At 32.7% G+C, this 25,082-nt stretch overlaps 2 protein-coding genes across 8 annotated transcripts in view; both read right to left on the reverse strand.

Annotated features, from left to right (window-relative positions):
- Nucleotides 1-1,892: 1,892 nt before the first annotated feature.
- The window catches only part of LOC107467298 (helicase-like transcription factor CHR28), a 28,115-nt gene continuing 4,925 nt past the window's right edge, over nt 1,893-25,082 (reverse strand). For 3 of the 5 annotated variants that reach the window (XM_021131457.2, XM_016086340.3, XM_021131459.2), the window contains 4 exons: nt 24,545-24,766; nt 23,190-23,783; nt 22,719-22,928; nt 21,817-22,229 (listed from right to left, as the gene is read on the reverse strand). In XM_021131457.2, coding sequence (XP_020987116.1) covers nt 22,125-22,229; nt 22,719-22,928; nt 23,190-23,783; nt 24,545-24,766 — 1,131 coding nt within the window. In that variant the 3' untranslated portion in view covers nt 21,817-22,124. Of the gene's footprint in view, nt 2,222-2,480; nt 2,691-2,899; nt 3,121-21,816; nt 22,230-22,718; nt 22,929-23,189; nt 23,784-24,544; nt 24,767-25,082 lie in introns of those variants that run through there. The other 2 variants (XM_052253999.1, XM_016086341.3) reach the window with 2 other exon arrangements.
- LOC107467303 (protein arginine N-methyltransferase 1) lies at nt 4,912-15,945 on the reverse strand. 3 transcript variants are annotated; one of them, XR_008002639.1, is made up of 6 exons: nt 15,724-15,945; nt 12,338-12,538; nt 12,005-12,055; nt 11,861-11,929; nt 5,589-7,147; nt 4,912-5,243 (listed from the first exon to the last, which is right to left on the reverse strand). XR_008002639.1 is itself a non-coding variant. In XM_052254000.1 (5 exons), the coding sequence occupies exons 2-5, from the start codon at nt 12,485-12,487 to the stop codon at nt 5,184-5,186; spliced, it is 330 nt and encodes a 109-aa protein (XP_052109960.1). In that variant the 5' UTR covers nt 12,488-12,538; nt 15,724-15,945; the 3' UTR covers nt 4,912-5,183. The 3 variants fall into 3 exon arrangements, 1 of the variants encoding a protein (XP_052109960.1); XM_052254000.1 differs by lacking the exon at nt 5,589-7,147; XR_002367879.2 differs by lacking the exons at nt 5,589-7,147; nt 11,861-11,929; nt 12,005-12,055; nt 12,338-12,538.

The raw sequence follows: 25,082 nt of genomic DNA on the forward strand, positions 1-25,082 counted from the left end.
ATAGTCTGTTTCATATAACCTTCGAAAAATTGATGCCGTTGTCGGAGATTTAGAGCTCAATCCTTGACAATGACGAATGAATATCCTGAAAATGAACATATTGCTTCAAAATCAAAACCTAGAGGGAGGACCAAACTAAATATGATCATGCAATTGTTGTACCCCCACATCCTGAAGGGAGAGGAGGCGCAGACGAGAACAAAAACAACCCTAAAGGAAGGAGGATATGGTCAAGAGTCCATCAACCTGGAGATTCTTAATATAGTGATTCTACAAAGCTCATGGGGCTCGTCTATAGGCACCAAGGACGATTAGAACAGTTGGAACACGAACTAAAAAGACAACGAGATATATTAAAATTTATTTTATTAAATAATTAGTCTTAAAAACATAGATAAGAGTTAAAACTTAAAAATCATCACTAATAATTTGTTCTCAATTTTTGAGATATACCTGTGTTTCACTTTTTTTATAAAATTTATTTAAAATTAACAAAAATATTTAATAATTTGAATTTGTTGTTTAAGAATAAGAATTGAAGCAATGAATAGTCTACATTTGATTGAGTATTCAGAGGAAAGAGAAAAACATATCTAAAAACTAGCGACACCAAAAATAATGACAAACGCAACTTGAAGCATAGGCAATGACAGATCTGGGAACGGAAAAGAGGCACGACAGTGAATAGCAAAGATGACAACAGTGACTGCGACGGAAGATTGTGATTTGGAAGAAGGAATTATAGAGATTAAGCTCTAAAAGTGATGAATTGAGAGGGGATAAAATGCGAGGAAATTCAGAGAGAGGATGGGAGGAAGGAAAAGAGAAGAAAGGAGGGCGGCAGCGTGATGTGTGAAGGAGGGAGGCAGTGGATAAGGTGGATGAAGAAGGAAGGAGGAAGAGAGAACAAGGTGACGGTGAAAGGACAAAGTGAAAAGTTTGTGCGTCTTAAAAATTGTTTCTCAGTTTAAAGAAAGCACATTGAATACACGTATTTTATGAGCACTTGTGTATCAGCGTGTCTATCGTAAATTTTTTGTCTTATTAAACAAACGGCAGACGTGTACTGTCATGTCTATCTCTAAGGTTGTGTTTGTTTTTGAGAACAGGACAGGACAAAGCACTGAGAACATGATAGGACAAGACACTGATAGACAGAGACACAAAATTTTGTATTCTTGTATTCTGTTTGGTGATAAACTAGAACAAATTATAAAAATCTAATTTATTCTCATTTTTTTTATTCAAAAAATTTGAGATGAAAAATATAATAATAAAAAATATAATTATGAAAAATTAACAAGAATAATGAAAGAAAAAATTTAAAAATAAGTTACGTCCCTTGTTAGTGTTTCCGTGTCCTTCCTGTCAGGATGGACACAAAATACACTAATTTTTTTGTGTATTTTGTTAAACATAATCTTGTGTCGCTATGTCCATGGATACTAATGCATTTGGTTAGTGTCTTTGATTAACATACACAAATACACAAAGAAATATAAACATAAAGATATACAAATTTTATAATATGTTTGTTAATAATGTACAAGTCTACAAGACACATGTGTATAAATCAAATGTCAATTTTATTCTGTTTATGCATTGTGTCTTATGCATTATTAATTTCAAAAATTAAGAATAAAATAATCAAATTTTATTTCCTATACATTATGTCTTCGTGTCTTAATTTAAAAAAAAAATACTAAATACACGTATTTTATATGTATTCATCTAAATTTATGTCTCAAGAAACAAATAATAAATATATACTACCGTATCTAACAATTAGTATTTCTCAACAAACAAACAAACAAACACCGCCTAAACAAACGCTGCCTACAGCACAGTGTGCACCTGAACAATAGAGTTGTACAAGGTAGCATTCCCATATATATAAATTTAACCCAGAATATTCACAGGCAGCTTTGTGCTAAACAAATTAGCCAACCTCACCAGTCAACTTGAGCAACAGATGTCAGCAGGCACCAAAAAAAAGAAGCCACCCATCCCTTCAGAACTATCTTTAACTCCAAACCTAACCCTCCAAAGGCAAAAACTTTAGGTAACTATCACCATTAACCATTCATGGCCGGAACAAGAAGGCAATAATCTAAGAATCTACACCGAAAAGATATTTCAGATCATCCACTGAAAGGCGAGTCTCAGAGCTGCCGGCATGGTCTTCACCAAAAGTGCATACAACCATTTTCCTCTTCTCTTCCTGCCAGACATAGTTCCAACACAAGACAACATCAGCTTACCATTGACAAACACACACTTACTTCTCTCCATTTCCCATTAGGCCCTTGTAGCAGGTTATACTATTAGTCTGTTACTTTTTACAACTTGAAAAAGGCAAAAGATAAATACAAATTTAAAAGATGTCATCTATCAACTTGTACCATTCTGTTCAAAAAAATTAAAACAGTATTAAAAAGGGAAAATATAAAGGGGAGAAAATTCAGGACTTTTAGCATTACCTGAAGAGCCAGTATTCTGTCTTCAACTGTATCTTTTATAGTGAGCCGTGTCACTGTAACAGGACGAGTCTGTCCAATTCTATGAGCTCGATCAATAGCTTGATCTTCAGTTGTTGGATTCCACCACGGATCCAAAAGAATAACATGACACGCAGCAACCATATTCAATCCAAGATTTCCTGCTTTTAGCGACATCAGCATAACAGTTACCTGGAAAGAATTTCAGTTGTCAGACACCAACAGGCTATTAGGTAGAATGCACTTGGAACAGAATGGTAAAGAAATAGGATTAAATTTCACATTACTTTAGCAGTTCAGCTACCACCAAAAAGGTCCTCATACTACTTCCTATCATATTTTAAGATTTGCATAAAACAATTATCAGCTTTGACAATGTCAGGGAAGACACAAGACCAAACCTTGGGATCAGTATTAAAATCTTTAACAGATCTGTCTCTAGCAATCAGAGACATCGTCCCATCAAGTCTCCTGTATTGTATAGGGGATTGTTGCAATGATGCCTCAACTAAGTCCAACATTCTAGTCCATTGGGAAAAAACTATAGCCTTTATTGGTCCTACAGTTGTTGACTCTGAATATTTTCTTGTTTGTTTCATAATCCTGGCATCTGAGTCGCAATCTTCAATATATGAATCATCAGAAGATGGTGAACCTCTACGGCTTCCAGCAGAATTTAGTAAACCAGAGCTAGGACTATTCAGTTTACAATTTGAATGCAGAATCTCAAGGACAGCTTTGATTTTAGATGAGGTGTACTCACTCTGCTGCACTAGTGAATGACAATAGTCACCTTTAACAAGATGCGGGTGATCACAAGCTAGACGAAGACGGGAAAGCATTGAAAGAATATTTGCATAGTTTTTATTCACAGTGCCAACAGCAGCATATGCCTGCAAAGTGCAAAGTATATGCTATTGATTTTAAACTGATGCAGTACTTAGCAGTAATGATCTCTAACTAAATTAAAAGCTAAATCACACCGCAGACGATTCTACAAATTATTTCCCTTCTTCAAAGTCGCCAAGTTGATAGGTCCAAATAGCACCACACACTAACAAATCTGTTGCAATATCTAGAAAGCATCTAAGAATATGCTCAATATGTGTGAGAATATTTGAAAAATATCTAAGAAGATCTTAAGAAAATATTTTAGACTCAATCAGGAATCTAGTTGTTAATTAATGAACAATCTTAAATTTGTTGCTTAAATTAATAATGTTTCAATTTCCTAATTTTTATCATTTTTTAGTGGCATTAGTGCACTAAAGGGCTGTTTTTATCAGAAATAAATAAATAAAATAACCAGAGGATTTGGTACTTGGTACTTGACCAAATTCATACCACAAACTGTCGTTACTGCTCCGTATCCTAAATAGACCATATCAAATCATGTAATACTATAGAGGGCCTACTGTCTCTTTTATTGATCATTATACAAAACACCAATATCAACTAATCTCCCAATCCAAAGAGGCTATCCGGGTATGCCCTTAGATCCTTTTTCTCTAATCCGAGCTTATCAAAGGCGGGCTTAAACAGGATATCTGCAGAATTGTCTTGATCTACTAAAGTCTAATGTAGGTTAACATTTGCCAGGATCATAGTTATTATTATTATTGTTGTTGTTGTTATTATTTTAAATTAGTTAAAGGAAATAAGAATATATAAGGTAAAGTATTTGGCAACGAAAATTTTTTTAGATAACTTTAAATGATTAAATTATCATTATTTAAAATGAATTTTTGAAAAATTTAAAAATAAAAGATAAAAAGAGAGTGTTAGTTATAAGTTAAGAATTTAATTTTGATGCATCTATCGAATAAAATATTTTACAAAATTATTTAATTTTATTTGTTCTTTTTGAATGATCATTTTTACATAGTTAATAAAATAAGAGAAATGATTAAAGTTATTAGAATTTATTATTTTTGACAATTATTTTTAGCTGTTTATTCTTTTTTATTTTCAATAATTCAACGACATACTTTTATTTCAATATTTTTAAATATTGATGACTAATTGATAGCCAAAAAAATAAATTTTAATGGTCTTCTAGCATTTTTCATTAAAAATATAATTATTTAAAGGTATGTATAAAATGCTAAAACTAATTTATTAGTGTATTAAAATTAAATTTCTAAACTAAATAAATATTACTTGAAATTTAAACAGCTAGATACAACCATCAATAAGCAAGACATAGGAGCCTTGAAAGTTGATCTTATCTACCAACCCAAAATCAGAACTAATAAAATATGTGTATGCATTTAGATCTTTACCATTTTGTAAATAAAGATTTTTTTTCTCTTTTTTTCTTTTCCATCAACTGAATGAAAAAAAATAAATAAAACGATCTCCTTAAGTGAATTGAAGTATGCAAACATTGAAGAACATACCAAGATGCAACCACTTTGCAAAAAATTGATGTATCATAATTGCTTCTGGGCCCTCACTGATATGATTTTGTCATTGTTTATTTGTGTTTGGTTTATGATAGTTTTTGCATGTCAACCTCACACGTATACTAATACAAGTGAACCTCAGAATCATGCCCCTTACAACTATATATATAGTGTGAAATTAATGTTACTGCGCATCCGTAATGTTAGCCTGTGACACTGCTACCCCCATCCAAAATCCGAAGAAGTTGTGTGTTGTAGTGGTTAACCCCTGACACACTCTTCATGCTCTTTTGCTCTGTCCCTCTTTATAGAAGATGCATGCTTTCTTGTCAAATGAAGGCTGCAAAACATCATCACTCATACTAGTCACTTGGCATGATAGAACTTCAAATAACTGCTTGTAATATGAGAAATCCTTTATTTGTTGGGCTTATCTAAATTCAAACTAGACTCATTTAATTTATGAGTTCAACCTTAACTCACCATCTCACGAGTTTAGCTTATCGAGCTATTAACGAGTCGAGCTCGAACTGACTTGATTACTGAACTTTGTTGAATAATTGTGAATAATTATTGTTAGTGCTGTGAACTACTGAACTTTGTTGTTGTTACTTCTCTGGGTTGAATAATTATTGAATAATTTTTGTTGTTAAAATTATTAAATTATTGGGTTAGAGTGGTTTACCGTGAGTTCTTGTGAACCTGTGATATTGTACTTAGATTGCTGATAATTTTTAGGCTCATAACCGCCAACAATGGCTGACCAACATCCGATGAGACCGCGTACCGACGGTCAAGCTCAGGTTGAATTTCCTAACGAAGACCATTACTACCGGCAACACTACCTTCCTCAAATCAAATTGAACGAAGAAAAAAAAAAACAAGGTTAATACAACTTTGATTTTTCAAAAGGCGGCATGGAAACACATAAGAACTCTTTGTTTATTTCTTTTTTTAGGATCGGCGAATCAAATATTTTTGTTTCAATTTCACCTTGAATTGGTTAAAATACACAAATTTTCTTACTTTTTGTGGAGGATTAGATCTAGTAACCGGCGGTTTATGGCAGACTGATATTGCACACCATCATCTAGCTATAAATATTGTTTAAACCTTTTCGGTGTAAAACCCGAAAACTAGACAGTTTATGACACTGAAATAGGCTTCCATAGATCATATGAAATGGTGTTTTTTCAAGATTATGCAATTGTAAGTTTCTTTATTTTTTCTTTCTCACGAAAGGACAAAGTAAGGAACCGTACATCTCATGAGGCCATCTACTATCATACCAGTAAAATTCGTAACACGGTAATTAATTATAAACTTTTTTTTTTCCATTCTTATTGTTCTTTTCATCTTTTGTTATTAATTGCATGCATTTTCAGACGGTTTTGGTTCTTGGATGCAGTACAGGCATCCTATCCATTTTTTGTGCTAAGGCAGGGCAACCGTTCTTTCTCTATATGTTAATTCATATAAATTTTGTAAATTAGTCTGAATATGCAAGTAATCATACGTGTTGGGACTGACTTAGCATCAATCTGCAAGATTTGTGTAACACATCTTTTACGAGACTATACCAATCTCTACGATGTGCCTATGTTTTCTTTTAGCCCTCCCATTTTGTTGATAGGTGTGAGGGCATGAGAATCTATGAAAAATACGATGCATAGTTAGAAAAGAACAGGGACTTAATCTTGAAATCTATGTGGTTCTCCATTTGATTTTTAAATTACATGAATGCCTGTAAAACTTGTGATTTTGTTTGAAGTAAAAAGATTGAAGTAAGTCTATTAAATGCATCCACAAAAGAAACATAATATCAAAAACCATGATAAGATAACATAGGTGCTGGACCCCAAACATCAGGATAAATCATCTCTAAAGGTGCATAAAATTGAAAAGAATCAGATTGAAATAGAAGGGCATGCATCTTTGCCATGCAACAGTATTCACAAACCTTATTGTTCGTTGCATTATTATTAGAAATAGGAAGATTACATTCAGAAATGACATTCTTGATTACATTGGACGAAGCATGACCTGATCTATCAGGCCAAAGAGAAAATAAGGGACAATTAGCATGGAAACTTCTAGGAACAAATTGAGAACTTGATTATCTCTAGGAAAATGAACTTACTGGTCTGAGACAGATTCATTAGAAGTAGATGAAGTAATAGCAATTCTTTGAAATCCATATATGCCATGCTTAGGTATGCCCCGGAGGAGTATCTACTGAGTTTCCTTTGATTTAACACCACAAAAAGTGGGATGAAATTCAAAAAAACAATGAATGATATTTCTTAGAAAACAATGAATGATATTTTTGAACACTAAGTTCTGTCAGGGACATGAATGATATTTCTTAGAAATTTGTATCTAAAGAAATAAGTATGGCCAGTGTGTGCAATGGAAGTACCTGCTCCATTACCTAACAAAATGTGGTCAGAACCATTAAATTCAGATGCTGTTAAGAGATTTGATTGATATGGTGAGATGCACCAGTATCTGGAAACTAGGAATTGTTTGAAAATTTTGCGATAGTAGAAAGATAAGCTCTTGGATTGTGGTATGATGCCGGTGGAGGAATTGGTGGGCCTGAGTTTGAACTCGAAGAAGGTGGAGATGCTTGATAATTTTGATTGTAGGATGGAACAGGTCAAGACAGAATGTCCCATTCTGCCACAGACTTGACATTGAACTCTTGTTCTGCCAGAAAAACCTCTATATAGGCTAGCTTATGTACATCCAAAATGTTTGGTCATTCTACTAAAAATTGTGCCCTGTTCGGGTCCATTTCGTGCTTGTGTGGTGTACTGATGTGTGAACATTTCTGATTGGTACCAGTGTAACAAACTAACCCTGTGGTTGCATGGTTGCATCCTATATACAGTTTCAGTTAGCTTGTCATCTAGGAAGGCATTGTCAAAATCGAATTGCCTTAAAGGTCATCCAAATGACACTGCTATAGATAAAATCACATACATAAAATCACATACAGTACTTGGTCTAACCACTGGGCTATATATTTGTTCATAGCCAACTCGCTCACTTTGGTGAAAACCTCTGCCCACAAGTCTTCTTGTATCTCGGAATCTTCCCATATTGATCTCCTTTGATAGCAAAAATCCACTTGTTGCGAATTATGATAGTTACATTTTTAAGTCAGTCCCTTATTTATTCATTCATTTTTTTTAATTTGTTTATTGTTTGTCTTGCCTAGGTATATGCAGTTGATGCCGGCACCGATATTGCCAGGCAGGTAATCATCCAAAATCACAATCTTATTCTTAAGTTTAGCTTGTGTCTAGTTAATTTCCTATCACAAAAATGCTAAGAACCAACTCTTTTTAAAGCTTAAACTATCACATAAGTGTAGCTTGTGTTCTTGGTTTCCACCTACTTCTACCCTTCTACAAGCAGGTGACAAATATTGTTGCGGCAGATGATCTTTCAGATGTTATCGTTGTACTGAATGGGCGATTTGAGGGAGGTTACTATGAACAATAAGTTTTAAACTTCGAAAGAGTTTTTGTACTTTTCTACTTTAAATTATGATGGTCTAGACTTGCATCTAGCATGTAGCATGACCAAACATTTTGGATGTGCGGTCTAATTTGATTTCTATTTTTTTTAATTGGATAACTAAATCAAATTGTTATTGGCTAAATCTTAATTTAAACAATTAAGAAGACCTTTTGGTTGCAAAAATCATTTTGGTTTCTTCAACTCCTTAAAGTATATAAAATTTTTATTGAATTTTACTTGCTTTATGTTGATGAGTAAAATGTTCAAATAGAAGAGAAGGTGGATGTGATGGTTTCTGACTAGATAGGCCAGATGCTTATTGACAAGGTATTTAATATATATTCTTTTAGTTAAATGTTGAACACAATATTGTAAAATCATATATAAAAAGTTTTGAGATGTAGTTCTTTATTTACTAAAATTCAAGTAAAATGAAACTCTCTTCTTTAGGACATGTTTCATATTTCATCATTGCCGAGATAGCTGGCTCAAGTGCAGCAGTAATTTTTTTTTTGTAAATATATAAATATCTACTCAAATTTTCTCATGAAAAGTTATTTTGTTAGACTTACAAACTTCAATTTTATCTTTATTTTTTACTCAATTTTATTTTGTAAACTGATATTTATGAATAATGATAAATGATAAGAAAATAAAACTGCTTGAATGCAATTAGAAACTCAACAAGATAATACTACTTTCTTGATCTACGCATGTAGTTGTACGTGGCTCCTTTCACCAATCCTGAACGATATGGTGAAAGAGTTGATTGTTGGCTAAATATTTCGGAGTTGATTGTTGGCTAAAAGTTTAGTTAACTCTGGAAACATTTAGCCAACAATCAACTCTTTCACCGTATCGTTCAGGATTGGTGAAAGGAGGCACGTACAACTACATGCATAGATCAAGAAATCAGTATTATCTTGCTGAGTTTCTAATTGCATTCAAGCAGTTTTATTCCCTTATGGTTTATCATTATTCATAAATACAGTTTACAAAATAAAATTGAGTAAAAAATAAAAATAAAATTGAAGTTTGTAAACCTAACAAAATAACTTTTCATGAGAAAATTTGAGTAGATATTTATATATTTACAAAAAAAATTTACTGCTGCACTTGAAAAAAGGATTAGACCTGTGGATCCGAGCCAGCTATCTTTGGCAGTGATGAAATATGAAAACATATCCTAAAAAAGAGAGTTTCGTTTTACTTAAATTTTAATAAACAAAAAACTACATTTTACATTTTAAAACTTTTTATGATTTTATAATACTGTGTTCAACATTCAACTAAAAGAATACAAACTAAGTACTTTGTCAATAAGCATCTGGCTCGTCCAGTCAGAAACCATCACATCCACCTTCTTTTATTTGAACATCCTACTCATCAACCTAAAGTAAGTAAAATTCAATAAAAATTTTATATACTTAAAGAAACTAAAATGATTTTTGCAACCAAAAAGTCTTCTTAATTGTTTAAATTAAGATTTAGCCGATAGCAATTTGATTTAGTTATCCAATTCAAAAAATAAAAGTGAAATCAAATTCAGACCACACATCCAAAATGTTTGGTCATTCTACTTACTAGATGCAAGTATAAACCATCATAATTTAAAATAGAAAAGTACAAAAACTCTTTCGAAGTTTAAAACTTATTATTCATAGTAACTATCTCAAATCGCCCTCATTCAGTACAATGATAACATTTGAAAGATCATTTACGGCAACAATATTTGTCACTTGCTTGTAGAAGGGTAAAAGTAAGTGGAAGCCAAGAAGCAAGCTACACTTATGTGATAGTTTAAGCTTTAAACAGAGTTGGTTCTTAGCAATTTTTTTAACAGGAAATTAACTAGAAACAAGCTAAACTTAAGAATAAGATTGTGATTTTGGATGATTACCTGTCCGGCAATATCGGTGCTGGCATCAACTCATATACCTAAGCAAGACAAACAAGAAACAAATTGAAAAAATGAATGACAAGGAATTGACTTAAAAATGTAACTATCATAATTCGCACCAAGTGGATTTTTACTATCAAAAGAGATCAATATGGGAAGAATCTGAGGGCAGAGGTTTTCACCAAACTGAGGGAGTTGGCTATGAACAAATATATAGCCCAGTGGTTAGACCAAGTACTGTGTGATTTTATCTATAGCAGTGTCATTTGGATGACCCTTAAGGCAATTCGATTTTGACAATGCCTTCCTAAATAGCAAGCTACTGTTACACTGGTATCAATTAGAAATGTTCACACACCAATACACCACACAGAAGCACGAAATAGACCCGAACAAGGCACAATTTTTAGTAGAATGACCAAACATTTTGGATGCCTATATAGATACTGCTGCAAAATTTTCAAATAATTCCTAGTTTCCAGATACGGGTGCATCTCACCATATCACCTTTAATGGTTCTGACCACATTTTGTTAGGTAATGGAACAGGTACTCTCATTTCTTTATATACAAATCGATAATTTTTTTCTAAGAAATATCATTCATGCCCCTGATATGTCACAGTGTTAAAAAATTTGTAGAAGATATCCACTGTTTCTTTGAATTTCATTCCACTTTTTGTGGTGTTAAATCACAGGAAACCGGCATACCTAAGCATGACATATATGAATTTCAAAGAATTGCTATTACTTCATCTACTTCTAATGAATCTGTCTCAAACCAGCAAGTTCATTTTCCTAGAGATAATCAATGTAGTTCTCAATTTGTTCCTAGAAGTTTCAGTGCTAATTGTCCCTCATTTTCTCTTTGGCATGATTGATTAGGTCATGCTTCATCTAATGTAATCAAGAATATCATTTCTAGATGTAATCTTCCTATTTCTAATAATAATACAACGAACAATAAGGTTTGTGAATACTGTTGCATGGCAAAGATGCATGCTCTTCCATTTCAATATGATTCTTTTCAATTTCATGCACCTTTAGAGATGATTTATAATGATGTTTGGGTCCAGCACCCATGTTATCTTATCATGGTTTTCGATATTATATTTTTTTTTTTACGGATGCATTTACTAGACTTACTTCAATCTTTTTACTTCAAACAAAATCACAAGTTTTACAGACATTCATGCAATTTAAAAATCAAATGGAGAATCACACAGGTCTCAAGATTAAGTCCCTACAATCTTATCATGGCAGGGAATATTTGTCATCTTCATTTTCTTTTTCTTTTTTTTTTAACTATGCGTGGTATTGTTCATAGATTCTCATGCCCTCATACACATCAACAAAAGGGAGGGCGGAGAGAAAACATAGGCACATGCTAGAGATCGGCATGACCTCATAAAAGATGTGTTACACAAATCTTGCAGATTGATGCTAAGTCAGTCCCAACACCTATGATTACTTGCATATTCAAACTAATTTACAAAATTTATATGAATTAACATATAGAGAAAGAACTTACTTTTGTTGCCCCAGCCTTAGCACAAAAAAAAGATAGGATGCCTGTACCGCATCCAAGAACCAGAACCGTCTAAAAATGGATGCAATTAGTAACAAAAGATCAAAAGAACAATAAGAATGAAAAAAAAAGTTTGTAATTAATTACCTTGTCACGAATTTTACTGGCCTCGTGATATGTACAGTTCCTTACTTTGTCCTTTCATGAGAGAAAAAATAAAGAAACTTACAATTGCATAAAGAAACTTTGTCCTTTCTATCGGAAGCCTATTTCAGTATCACAGACGGTTTAGTTTTCGGTTTTTACACCGAGGAGATATAAACAATACTTATAGCTAGATGATGGTACGCAATATCAGTCAACCATAACTAGATCTAATTCTCCACGAAAAGTAAGAAAATCCGGTATCTTGACCAATTCAAGGTGTAATTGGAACAAAAATATTATTTGAATCGCTGAAAATAAGCACAGAGTTCTTACGTGTTTCCTTTCGAGACCCCGAAATTGGACAAATTCAAAGATGAAGGTTGCTGTTTTTTTTTTTTCCTTCATACAATTCGACTTGAGAAGGGTAGCGTCGCCGCCTGTAGTAATGGTCTTCGTTAGGAACTTCAACCTGAGCTTGACCATCGGTACGCAGTCTCTTGGGACGTTGGTCAGCCATTGTTGGCGGTTATGGGCCTAAAAATTATCGGCAATCCAATAACAATAAATCCAATTACAATATCACAGATTCACAAGAACCCACGGCAAACCACTCAAACCCAATAATTGAATAATCTTAACAGCAAAAATTATTTAATAATTATTCAATCCAATGAAGTAACAACAACAAAGTTCAGCAGTTCACAGCGCTAACAATAATTATTCACAATTATTCAACAAAAAACAAAGTTCAGTAGTTCATAGTTTAACTAACAATAATTAATCACAATTATTCAACAAAGTTCACCGTTCAGTTCAGTAACTTCAGTTCACAGTTCACAGAAAAATAAAAAATTACAGATCACAGTTCACAACTATTCAACAAATAACAAAGTTCATTAGTTCACATCTTTACTAAGAATAATTAATCACAATTATTCAACAAAGTTCACAGTTCACAACTATTCAACAAACAACAAAGTTCAGTAGGTCACAGCTTAACTAATAATAATTAATCACAATTATTCAACAAAGTTCACAGTCCAGTTCATTAACTTCAGTTCACGGTTCACAGAAAAATAAAAAAAAATTGCAGATCACACTTCACAGTTCACAATTATTCAACAAACAACAAAGTTCAGTAGTTCATAGCTTATCTAACAATAATTAATCATAATTATTCAACAAAGTTAGTTCAATAACTTCAGTTCACAGAAAAATAAAAAATCACAGTTCACACTTCACAGTTCACAGAATCAAGGTTCGGAGAACCGGACCGGTCATCGAATCGCTCGTCACTGGTTCACTGGTTTATTGGTTCAACCGGTCCAACCGTGGTTCAACCGAAAAAACCGTTTTAAAATAAAATAATAAATAAATTATAAATAAACATCCTAAAATATAATTATAATCTAATATAAATCTTAAAATATCTTCCAAATCAATAATTTACAAATTTGTTATCAAACTTTACACCAAGTGTTTCCAAAAGATCACTGACTTCAATACTAAAGAATGATATTAGAGGCTAAAAAAAAATCATAAATACAGTTTCATACCCTCTAATATATGTGCATACAAGCATGAGCATTTTCGCAGTTTTGCTATCATCTTTGTTTCTTTTCATTATAGCAGTAATTTCTTTTTGCTTCTGATTTGTGATTTGTCTGTAAATCTTTTATTAGAGAACTCAAGTTACAAGTGTATTGAATACATTAATATAATTAGGGGTGGTAAAGCTGGGCTTTCTCATTGTCAAATAGGGATGACAACTGGAACTGGAGTGGAAAGCATATATAATACAAAATATTTTATTATTAAATCAGAGCAGCAGCAGCACAGCAGAGCCAGAAATCAAATAATCATTCAACCAATAATCATCCATAACTGAAATAAATAAATCAACATCACAGTAAAAAACAGCAGCTCTCATTAACACAATCAAAAACACCAGCCGCACAACAGAACCAGAAATCAAATAAAGAATCAACAAAAATTCAAAAACAGCAACAATAATCAACAAAAAACCATGAAATCAATAAATCAACAAAAATTCAAAAACAACAGAGCCAGAAATTCAAAACAGCAGCAGCAGCATACCAAAACCATTTTTTATCAATAATTTAAAACACAAAACCCGTGTAATCTTATCCATGATTTCACTTCCAGAAACAGAGTTAATCAACTAAGAACAAGCGTAATATAAATATTAAAATATCTTCCAAATTTAAAACGCTACATGAAATGTCATCCACTAAAACTACATGATCTTATCAAAATACAAACTCAAAAGTTAAATAGTAAAAAGAAATATCTAAATATTAAATGCCAACATGAAAATTTGTCATCAATCATCAAAATTAGCAAAAACTTGTTAAGTACTCAACATTAGAAGCCATTAGTTTCAACTTCAACAGAATACAAGTTCATGAACAATTAGGGTAACTCCTAGTCTGGGGCTGCAGGGCACATTCTTCACTTTAGTAAACGGTTTATCAATGATGACTTTCCAACATTAGGGTATCCAACTATTCCAGCTCGAACCTTTACATAGTGACATGAATAATTCACTTCAACTTAGTTATATTCATTTGAAACAAGTACTAAAGAGTGAGAACTAGTGTAAAACTTAAAAAGAAAAATAAATTTATTTTTGTAAAATGAAAAACACAAGAAATAGCATAAAGATTATACACAGCAATCAGATAGATTATTTTGGTTATGCAATTTATTGATCCAAACTTTCACTCAATGTGTTTCACTATATTTATATCATTTAGGAGTTATAAGAATGCTGCAACAGAGAAAGCAGTACAAAGTTACTACCCATACGGTTTAAATTATGTTTTCTATGTATAGATATTAGATAAGGAAATGAATTCTTTTGAGCAATAAGAGAAATTCTTTTGTCAAATAATTATTAAAGGAATAACCCAACTAAAATTGACACTTAATTGTTACATAACCCACTGGACGAGGAAGCAGTCCTTTAGCTTTGCGTTTAATATTTACATCGGCTGCTAATTCCTTTACTAGCCTGCCTACCTTCATTGTACCCTTTGCAATACATACAACACAGAATTAAGTATGTGGCATCTGAAACTTCCTAACAAGAGGTCAAGAGCTAGAAATAAATTAATTTATAGCAGCAGCAGCGTAACAAATCCATTTTAAGCAATAATTTCAACAATAACAGTTACCTATTCTATAGTCTAAGTGCAAAACCTATTCACAAGAGGAGAACCTGTTCGATTCATATCAATTTATATTTTTTTCTTATTCATTAGAACAAAGATACTTAGTAATGCGATGCAGCAAGTTGAATTATCCATGAAAACAATATGTCACTCACTTTCAGCTTCACATACACTATGGTTTTTTAAATACTTTTTAGTGATACAGGTGCCAAAAACAGCAATCTGCTCTTAAATAATACCAAAGCCAATTCTTAATTGAATCCTAAATCCTAAATAAAAAATAATATTGCGGATTCACAATTCTTGGCACCGTTTCTGCAGGTAATATAACTGCCATGGTGTTTAATCACATCAGTAAAAACCAATAATCAGTAAAGAACCTGGGCTAATCACAAAACATTCATTAATCAATAAAATCGCAACACACAAAATCAGAGCTAATCACAAAAACAGAGCATAAAAAAGTAGTAAAAAACGAAGAACAACTGAACAAATGAAGAACAAGCGAGCAAGACGTTCACTGACCTTCGAAGACGACGCCGACAGACCCTTCACTGATGGACGACACCGACCAGACGACGGCAAGAAGATGAACCCGATGGCAAGAAGATGCAAAGAGTAGGGGATGGGGCGAGCTCGCGGAAGAAGAGAGCAGGGGAGTTGGAGACTTGGGTGCAGTGGCTACACGGACGAACGGTGGCCGAGCTCGACGGACGGACGCGGCAGTGGCTCGACGGACGGACGCGGCAGTGGCTCGACGGACGGACGCGGCAGTGGCTCGACGGACGGACGCGGCAGTGGCTCGACGGACGGACGCGGCAGTGGCTCGACGGACGGACGCGGCAGTGGGTCGGGTTTGGTTTTCAGAATATTGCACAGAATTGAAAAATTATTTAATTATAGTTAAAAAAATTACCTAGAAGCTAGAAGAAGCCTTCAACAAAGCAATTAAGAGGGAGACAGAGACACCGAGACAAGGATCACCTTTGAACGGGCTTCAAATGGGACAGTGACTGCGGTGGAGCAGAGCTAGCGCTAGCGGCGGCGTGGCTGTGCGACGGAGGCTTCCACGTTCGCACAGTAGCTGCGCGATGGAAGGGAAGGAAGGTTGCGATGGCTACTGCGTGATGGAAGGGAAGTGAGGGCGGTGGCTGTTCGAAGTTCCAATGGCCGAGGTAGCAGGCGGTGGCTGGACGGAGGTGAAGGACGACCAGGAGCTCAATGAGAGAAGCCTTGGACTGAGTGTGAGAGAGGCGTTCTGGATCTAGATTCTGGGCGATGGAGTCTGGTTAGGGTAGAGTGAGTGACTTAGTGTGCCCGGTGCAGCAGCTTTGATGAAACGACGACGTTTGGTTCCTTATTCAAAAAACTGGCCGAGTCACGGTTGGTTCGACCGACCGGTTCTCGACCGATTCAACAATTCAATTGCGATTTTTTAAATTAGCGGTTTTAACATTTGCTGGATTCGTCTTTTGCAGTAATTCGCAGTTCAACCGGTTTAATTTAAAAACATTTTAAAACATTGATAGTATGTCTCGTGTGATTATTTTATTTGTATCTTTTTATTATTTTATATATATTTATAACACATCTAAAATAATAAGACAATACACAAAATACTTTTTATACATATTTAAAATTCGTTTAATTCTTTATTTATATTTTTTTTTACATAAATAAATTTTTAACACATTCAAAATAATAACATATAAAATATTTTTAATACATATCCAAAATTTACCGAGTATATTTTCTTAACATAAATATTTGTTTTAAACACAAATAATAACAAGCGAATTTGATTCTCTTTTGCTGCTTTGGTTTTGGGAACAACTGAATATATAATATAGCACTTCTTCTACAGTAAACTCCTGGAATGAAGTTTTTGAATACGCGTTTGAGCCACACAAAATTAATAAAATATAAAAATTTTCATGTACTCAAAGAAAAAGAAGACGTTGTTTGTCATAAAGCAAACGTGGTCGTCACTACTGGTAGGCTAATGTTCAATTGTGTTGTTGTATATATTAATGAACACATCTAAAATTATAAAATTGTATACTAAATAATTTCTTAACATATCCAAAATTTATCCAAAAATAATTGTGTTTTTATTCTTGTTAATTAGAATAAAAAAATTATATATACCAATCTTAAAACTGAAAAAATTGATTTTGATAGTATTATTTTAATTTTAATTTGATTAGAGTTTAATTTGATTTGCTATTATACCAAATTATATATACCAATCTTACATTTAGTTGTTTATGACTCTAGACTCTAGTTGATAGTTGAGTTTCCAAACACATCCTTCTTAAAAAATACGTCCTAGAATATAGAAATCCATCAGCTCAAGACCATAATGTATTTTTTTTTTTTCAACCTAGAGTTGAAAGTTAGAAGATTTATTTAACAAACACAAATTTTTCAAATGGGTTTTAGCCAAGAAGTTAAAACAAAAAATAATTACACAGAACAAACTAATTACAAAAATAGTTTCAGAAAAAAATTACGTATTTATTTTAATTTTTTTCTTGATATTTTTCTATTATAGAAGCACATACAAATGCACCAAAGTATTAAAAATTAGAAAGCATAATTTTTTAATAGACATTTTTATTCATAACTATATCTCATTTGTGAATTGAAAAAAGAAGAGAAAAAAAAGCAGATAAAATAAAAGAAAGTTAGATGATATATTCAACCAGGCTAAAAACAAAGCTTTTCTCCTTCTTGTATGCACATTTGGAATTTGTAAACATTAAGCTACTAGTTATATAGAATGCACCTCAATATAATTTTTATAGGCAAAATACTTAACATTGTAAAATGATCCTTCACTCTAAGAATGGTGGGAATAAACTAAATCTACCAAACTTAATTGGCTTGTACTTTAAACATAGGAAATGACCAGAATTTACATAATGATAATATACACAAGGATATGACCATAGTAATAAACGGAGAAATAGCATTTTAATATTATTGGAATCATTTTTATCTTCAAAATCAGAATTTAAAATACAGTAGTAGAATGTCAAATGACACAAGTACTTACATGTTCTCAGACTGACTAATTCAAATAAAATATTGAAATTACGCTTGTAAAAAAAAATAGTATCATATAAGCTAAACCATAATAAGCACTAAGCACATGACGACCTAAAATTATAAATTAGAAATAAAAAAATTATTTTATTTAATGAGTGTCAAATAGTTGCATGTTTTAATCAACAGTAAAGAATATATTAAAGTAAAATTTTTTAATGAAATGTTTGAGTAATAAGATATCAATTGTTAGACTAGATGTGAAATTTAAGAACTTAATACAATTTTTAAAGCAGAACTAGTAAGCTTGACAATCCAACTAAATTCACAAGCATGATAGATTTTTTTTTAAAGTAACAACATTATAAACATATGTCTCAATTAACTTGAATGCATTAGAAAATATGTTTCCCAAAAAGGAGACCTGAGCTGTGGTTAAAAAGATTCCTGATGAATATCTTTTTATTCTGAAGCACCACCAATGACATTGACTAGCTACCAAGCATTGAATTGTAGTTTCAACATTTTAGCTATAGAGAACAGTTAATGAACCAAACTTAAACTGCTATTTGCTTCAGCATTTTGTCATCAAGTGTATCTAAATAATTCCTTCCCAAATCAAGTTATTATAACTTCTTTTTCAACAAAAATGGTAAAAGTAATTGAATTTCAGAGAGGTAAAGAGAAATTATACCAATCTGAACAAAAATTAGAAACCACCTCTTCCTCTTCTGATTATGTTTATTTGGTTTTGAAAATTAAAATACTAATCATAATTAATCATATGAATATAATAAAATGAGTACATTTATTTTTGTTAAATTAAATTAAATCGTTAATTTAAATTATATCTATTTAAATTTTTGGATAATCAAACTAGACTAGACAAGTGGATGGATAAGTAGACTTGAAAATAAAATATTTGGTTGACTTAAAACTTAAAAAATTATGAAAATCATAGTACACATATAAATACTATAAACAAAGGCAAAGATTCTGATATTAAATTATTTCTATTTCATAATAGTTTTTAACTAACAAATCTTATAAACCCCAATAAAGTAGGAATGGAGATATATATTTGACTTTTTTATTTGGGTTTGAAAATTAAAATTTGTTTTCCAGTTTAAATTATCTCTACCGTCTTTATATTTTTTATTATGCAAACCAAATATTATCTTTCTATTAATGAGACCAAAAGTATCATCTCTCACCATTTATTTCATAGATGAGACCAAAAGAAAACATGAGAGAGAAATTATTCAAAGGTGAAAGATCACATTTTACTCTCTAAAGTGAAAATTCAAATTTAGAGGATCCAAATTCAAGATGTTTTTCTCAATTCAGTATATGGTTTGATTGATCTGTCAAGCCATTAAAATAATAGAATTATAATTTCTTTAATAAAATGTAAAAAAATATATATATTTAAGAGCTGTAGAGATTCACAAAATCAGTTTTTGTCCCTCTTACCACATCTTTGACAGGTAAGAAGGAGGAGATGGTTTGTAGGAACTAACCAAACATATATGCATCTAGACTTTTGTTTGGCATGTACTCATAAATCAAAATCTTCTCTTCTCCTTCTATACAACATCCAAAAAGTCTAACAAGATTACCATAACCTCATTCATAAATTCTTCATATCCTTGCCCAGATGATCTTGAAAGCCTTTTCACTGCTATTTCCTGTCCATCTTCCAATGTTCCCTAAAGAACAATTTAGAAAAACTAATGATTTGGGGAATGGTGAAATTCGTTGTTTACCAACATACCTTATACACTGGTCCATAACCTCCTTCTCCTAGCTTATTAGATAGATTGAAGTTATTTGTTGCAGCAACAAGTCTTTCAAACTCAAATTGGGAAAAGCTCTGGGAGTTTTACTAGGTCATTGTCTTCTTCTCTCCTTAGTTTGTTTTTCACTCTCCTTGAATTCAATGATCAACATTCAACAATTTTCATCTTAATAATATTAATGGAAAAGCATATAGTATTTCCAATACCCAAAGGGAAAAAAGAGCAATATTTAGTATTCTATAGTTGGAAAGCTTTTACTCAAGTTAGGAGTCTATACAAAGTCAGAAAATATATGTTGAAAAGAAACACTTGCAATTTTGGATTACTGATCTACTGATCTACCAAGCACTTGTAACAAATTTAAGATGCAGTTCCTCCAGTTGAGAATATCTGAAGATCAATTAAGCTTCCAATCCATGACATGCAGCCAGTGCCAGCATCATATGCATATGCTGTGCAGGAGCATGTACATATTTAAGATGATGCTTTATTACTCTGTTCACTTAATTGTAAATTTTGTATTAATCAAAAACTCTTTGCAAAATTAGCACCTAGAGCTATCATATATACCCAGCAGTGAAAGCAAGAGTTTTCAAATTATATGAGGTTGTCCCCTTTATGGTTTAGTTTTGTTTTCATGTCATTCTTGCACAAGTCTAGAAAAAGATAGTTAGTTAGTTGGAAAAGTTAATGTCATCCTGATCTGCTATAGATAGATTCGGTCAGAATGTTAAATTCCTGATGCTATATATGAAAATTCCAGCCTGAAGTATCTGAACATACTTATTATTCACTAACCTGTAAATGTAAATTGTTGAATATACTTTCTTACTTGCTTAGGGGGTCATTTTCTTTTTCTAGGTGAAGCTAAATGTCAATAATATTGCACACTATAGGTTGGTTAGCCAAGATACTTTGGTTCAGGGTTTTGTAGGGTTCGTAATAGACTAATAGAATATGAGGTGTATTAAATTGGATATTATAATATAAACGATGAAATTATTTTTGATTTATTATCAATTTGTGCATACCTTCTACCTTTTTTCCTATCATCTTATTCCTGTTTTAGTGTCTTCTACTATTATTTAATTTAATTGTAGATTGAAACTTTAGCCTCTTATAAAAGAAAATTTTATAAAACTCTGTTATTAGACTGGCTAGTGGCTATATTATGTGAATCAAAGTATTAGACATAAATTAAGTATGGCAGAGATAAAATAGCCACACACATAAAATAGCCACACACATATGAACAAAACAAAAAACAAAGATATAAGAGAAAATTAGCGTAACACCTGTTGTAGGCAAGGCGGTAAAATCTCATCAGTTATTTAAGCATGTGCGAAAAAAAATAGCAAAACACCCCAAGATGGTGAATCAAATAAAAAATAGACAGGCAACAAATAATAAAAAAAAAAACTAAAAAGACTATACATGAAGAAATAAAAAATGATGCAAGTATTAATGTTTAATAATATCGCTGAGACATAATACAACATAATAAGACACAATGTTTGTTGTTGTAGATTAATTTATGATACCATTTGCTTTCATTATAGAGTGGTGCTAAGTAATGAAATTTGAAGTCATTGCAAATAACTTCTTGATCTCTTTTTAAATATAATTATAATGAATTTGAGCTATGACGTGTTTCCCCTTTTATAAAACTTATTTCAAATTAAGGAAAATGTTTAATTAATTTGAATTTGTTGTTTTAGAATGAGAATTGGAAGCAATAACAAACAGCACAACGTGCACCTGAACAATAAAATTATACAAGGTAGCATTTCCATAATAATAAATGTAATTAGATATTTACAGGCAGCTTTATGCTACATAGATGTTCTGAGGACAAAAATGCCCTTTAAGGGCTCCAAAATAGACAAAGTTACCGGTTGGATTAACCAACCTCACCAGCCAACTTGAGCTACACATGTCAGCAGGCACCAAAAAAAAGAAGCCATGCATGCATCCCTTCAGAACTCTCTCCAAACCTAACCCCTCCAAAAGCAAAATCTTGAGGTAGCTATCACCATTCACCATGCATGGTGGGAACAAGTAAGCGATCATCTAAAAGTTCTACACCATGAAAAGATATTTCAGATCATCCATTGTAAGGCGAGTCGCAGAACTGCCAGCATGTTCTTCCCCAAAAGCAGATGCAACCATTTTCCTCTTCTCTTCCTGCCATAGTTTCCAATGTAAGACAACATCAGTTTATCATTGATATACACACACACACATGCTGTGATGAAAGCAAGCAACCACACAAATTAAAGTGGAATGGGAATTTATGAGACCAACTTCCCCTTGGACCACAAGATAACTCATGCTGATCCTTACTAGGCCCTTGTTGCAGGTTATAATATTTATTAGTCTGTTACTTTTTACAACTTGAGAAAAGCAAAATAAATAAATAAAAACAAATACAAAAATGTTGGCCTAAAAATGCATCAATCAACTTGTACCATTCTGTTTAAAAAATTTGAAACAGAGAGCAATATTAAAATTTAAAAAGGGAAAATATAGGAGGGAGAAAAATCAGGACTTACTAAAGTTGGATCATAATCGAAAGCAGCAAAGCCCCACTTTGGTGACCCTAAATCCAATTACTCCAAATGTATGCCCGTGTTTTAACGCATGAAATGAAAATAAATAGACAGATATCATTACCTGAAGAGCCAGTATTCTGTCTTCAACTGTATCTTTTACAGTAAGCCGTGTCACAGTAACAGGACGAGTCTGTCCAATTCTATGAGCTCGATCAATAGCTTGATCTTCAGTTGTTGGATTCCACCACAGATCCAAAAGAATAACATGGCATGCAGCAACCATATTCAAACCAAGATTTCCTGCTTTTAGTGACATCAGCATAACAGTTACCTGGAAGGAATTTCAGTTGTCAGACACCAACAGACTATCAGGTTAAATGCACTGGAATAGTAAATAATGCAATATCAAGAAGTGATAGCAATGCACACTGATTCCCAAATAAAATCAAGCGAAAGAATGATAAACAAAGATTAAATTTCATATTACTTCAGCTACCACCAAATAGGTCCTCTTACTACTTTCTATATATTTATAATTGTGCATAAAACCATTATCAGCATTAATAATGTCAGGGAAAACAGAAGATCAAACCTCGGGATCAGTATTGAAATCTTTAACAGATCTGTCCCTAGCAATCAGAGACATCCGCCCATCAAGTCTCCTATATTTCATACAGGATTGTTGCAATGATGCCTCAACCAAGTCCAACATGCTAGTCCATTGGGAAAAAACTATAGCTTTTATTGGTCCTACAGTTGTGGAGTCTGAATATTTTCTTGTGTTTTTCATAATCCTAACATCTGAGTCGCAATCTTCAATATATGAATCATCATCAGATGGCGAACCTCTATGGCTTCCACCAGAATTTAGTAAACCAGAGCTACGACTATTCAGTTTACAATTTGAATGCAGAATCTCAAGGACAGCTTTGATTTTAGATGAACTGTACTCACTCTGCTGCACTAGTGAATGATCAAAATCATGCGCTTTTATGGAATTACTACCACCAAGTTCATCAGCCAAGCAACTCCTCAAAGTAGCTTTGGAGAAAACAACATCTTCTGCAAGTGCTGCTTTACAACCACGAGCAGGGCATGTATTATCATCACCATTCAAGTAATCTGATACACATTGATAACAGAAGACATGGCCACACATTGTAACAACTGCGTCTTCAGGTGGATCCTGTTGAAAACACAGTACGAATCAACCAAACCCATACCAACAACGTATTGCTATTGGTTTACTATACAGCTATATGCCTAGACGGATAAACTGAGAAATCAAAATCTAAAATATCAACCAGTGATTAGTGAACAAATTAATTAACCAATAGATCATAGCATCAGAATAGAAATTTTCCTAAAAAACAAATATCCATAAGCATGGTTAGAACTGTAAGCTTCAGGAGATTAAAGAAGAAAAAATTGGTTAGATCAGCAACACACTCACTTGAAAGTGATGGGTTTGGACATTATACCGTACAGCATCCCCCCATATTCTCTTTTTTATTATTAAAACTGAGATGGGAAACATTTGTGTTTTAAGTGAAAGCTCACAACTAGTCAACTACATTCCCCCGTGGTATGCGATCTATCTCCATCTAGTCACTCATTTTCTTCCATTTATCCACTCCTGCAACGTGCTTGGGAGTGTGCTAACCATGCAATTCTATAACAACATTGACAATATATGTGACAATCCAAGTTTTGACCACTGTCAAGCGTAGGCACATACTTGTGTATTTTCTCAGCAGCAGTTTAACTTAACATTGTAAGTTTACCTATTAGATACTATAATTTTTCACCAAAATACATTAAAGATACCATACATAGAATTAAACTTCCATGTTATAATAAAAGGATTTATTCCATCAAGTTTTTAGAGCTCATATTAACAACAAAGAAAACAAATGTCTGAATACATCACGTTAGAAATTAACTGACCTCACAAGTACAGCATATAGCAAAGGTCGTTTCCAAACTATTAAACAGATTAATCAACATCTCCTTTGGAAGTGAGTTTGCCATTTCCACAGAGGATTTCCCAAGAGGATCAGAATAATAATCTTTAACAAGACGTGGGTGATCACAAGCTTGACGAAGACGCAAAAGCATTAAAAGAATATTTGCATAGTTTTGATTCACCGTGCCAGCAGCAGCATAGGCCTGCAAGGTATATGTCATTGATTTAAAACTGATGCAGTACTTAGCCGTAACAGCAATGAAATCTAACTAAATAAAAGCTAAATCACACTCTAGCCAATCCTACAAATTATTTCCCTGATTCAAAGAAGCCAAGTAGATAGGTCCAAATAGCACCACACACTAACGAATCTGTTGCAATGTCTAGAAAATATCTGCGAATATGCTCAATATGTCTTAGAATATTTGAAACATATCTTAGTAGATCTTAAGAAAATATTTTAGACTCAATCAGGCATCTAGTTGTTAATTAGTGAACAATCTTAAAATTTGTTGCTTA

The sequence above is a fragment of the Arachis duranensis genome, chromosome 9 (genome assembly GCF_000817695.3).
Source record: "Arachis duranensis cultivar V14167 chromosome 9, aradu.V14167.gnm2.J7QH, whole genome shotgun sequence".
NCBI classification, from domain to species: Eukaryota; Viridiplantae; Streptophyta; class Magnoliopsida; order Fabales; family Fabaceae; genus Arachis; species Arachis duranensis.

What these genes read in the sequence shown, in the direction of transcription:
- LOC107467303 (XM_052254000.1), bottom strand. Translation starts at nt 12,487, where the DNA reads ATGGTCAAGCTCAGGTTGAAGTTCCTAACGAAGACCATTACTACAGGC. An exon ending in GGGGTCTCGAAAGGAAACAC is followed by an intron (nt 12,056 to 12,337) that starts GTAAGAACTCTG and finishes CTCTCATGAAAG; the next exon opens with GACAAAGTAAGGAACTGTAC. An exon ending in CCAGTAAAATTCGTGACAAG is followed by an intron (nt 11,930 to 12,004) that starts GTAATTAATTAC and finishes ATCCATTTTTAG; the next exon opens with ACGGTTCTGGTTCTTGGATG.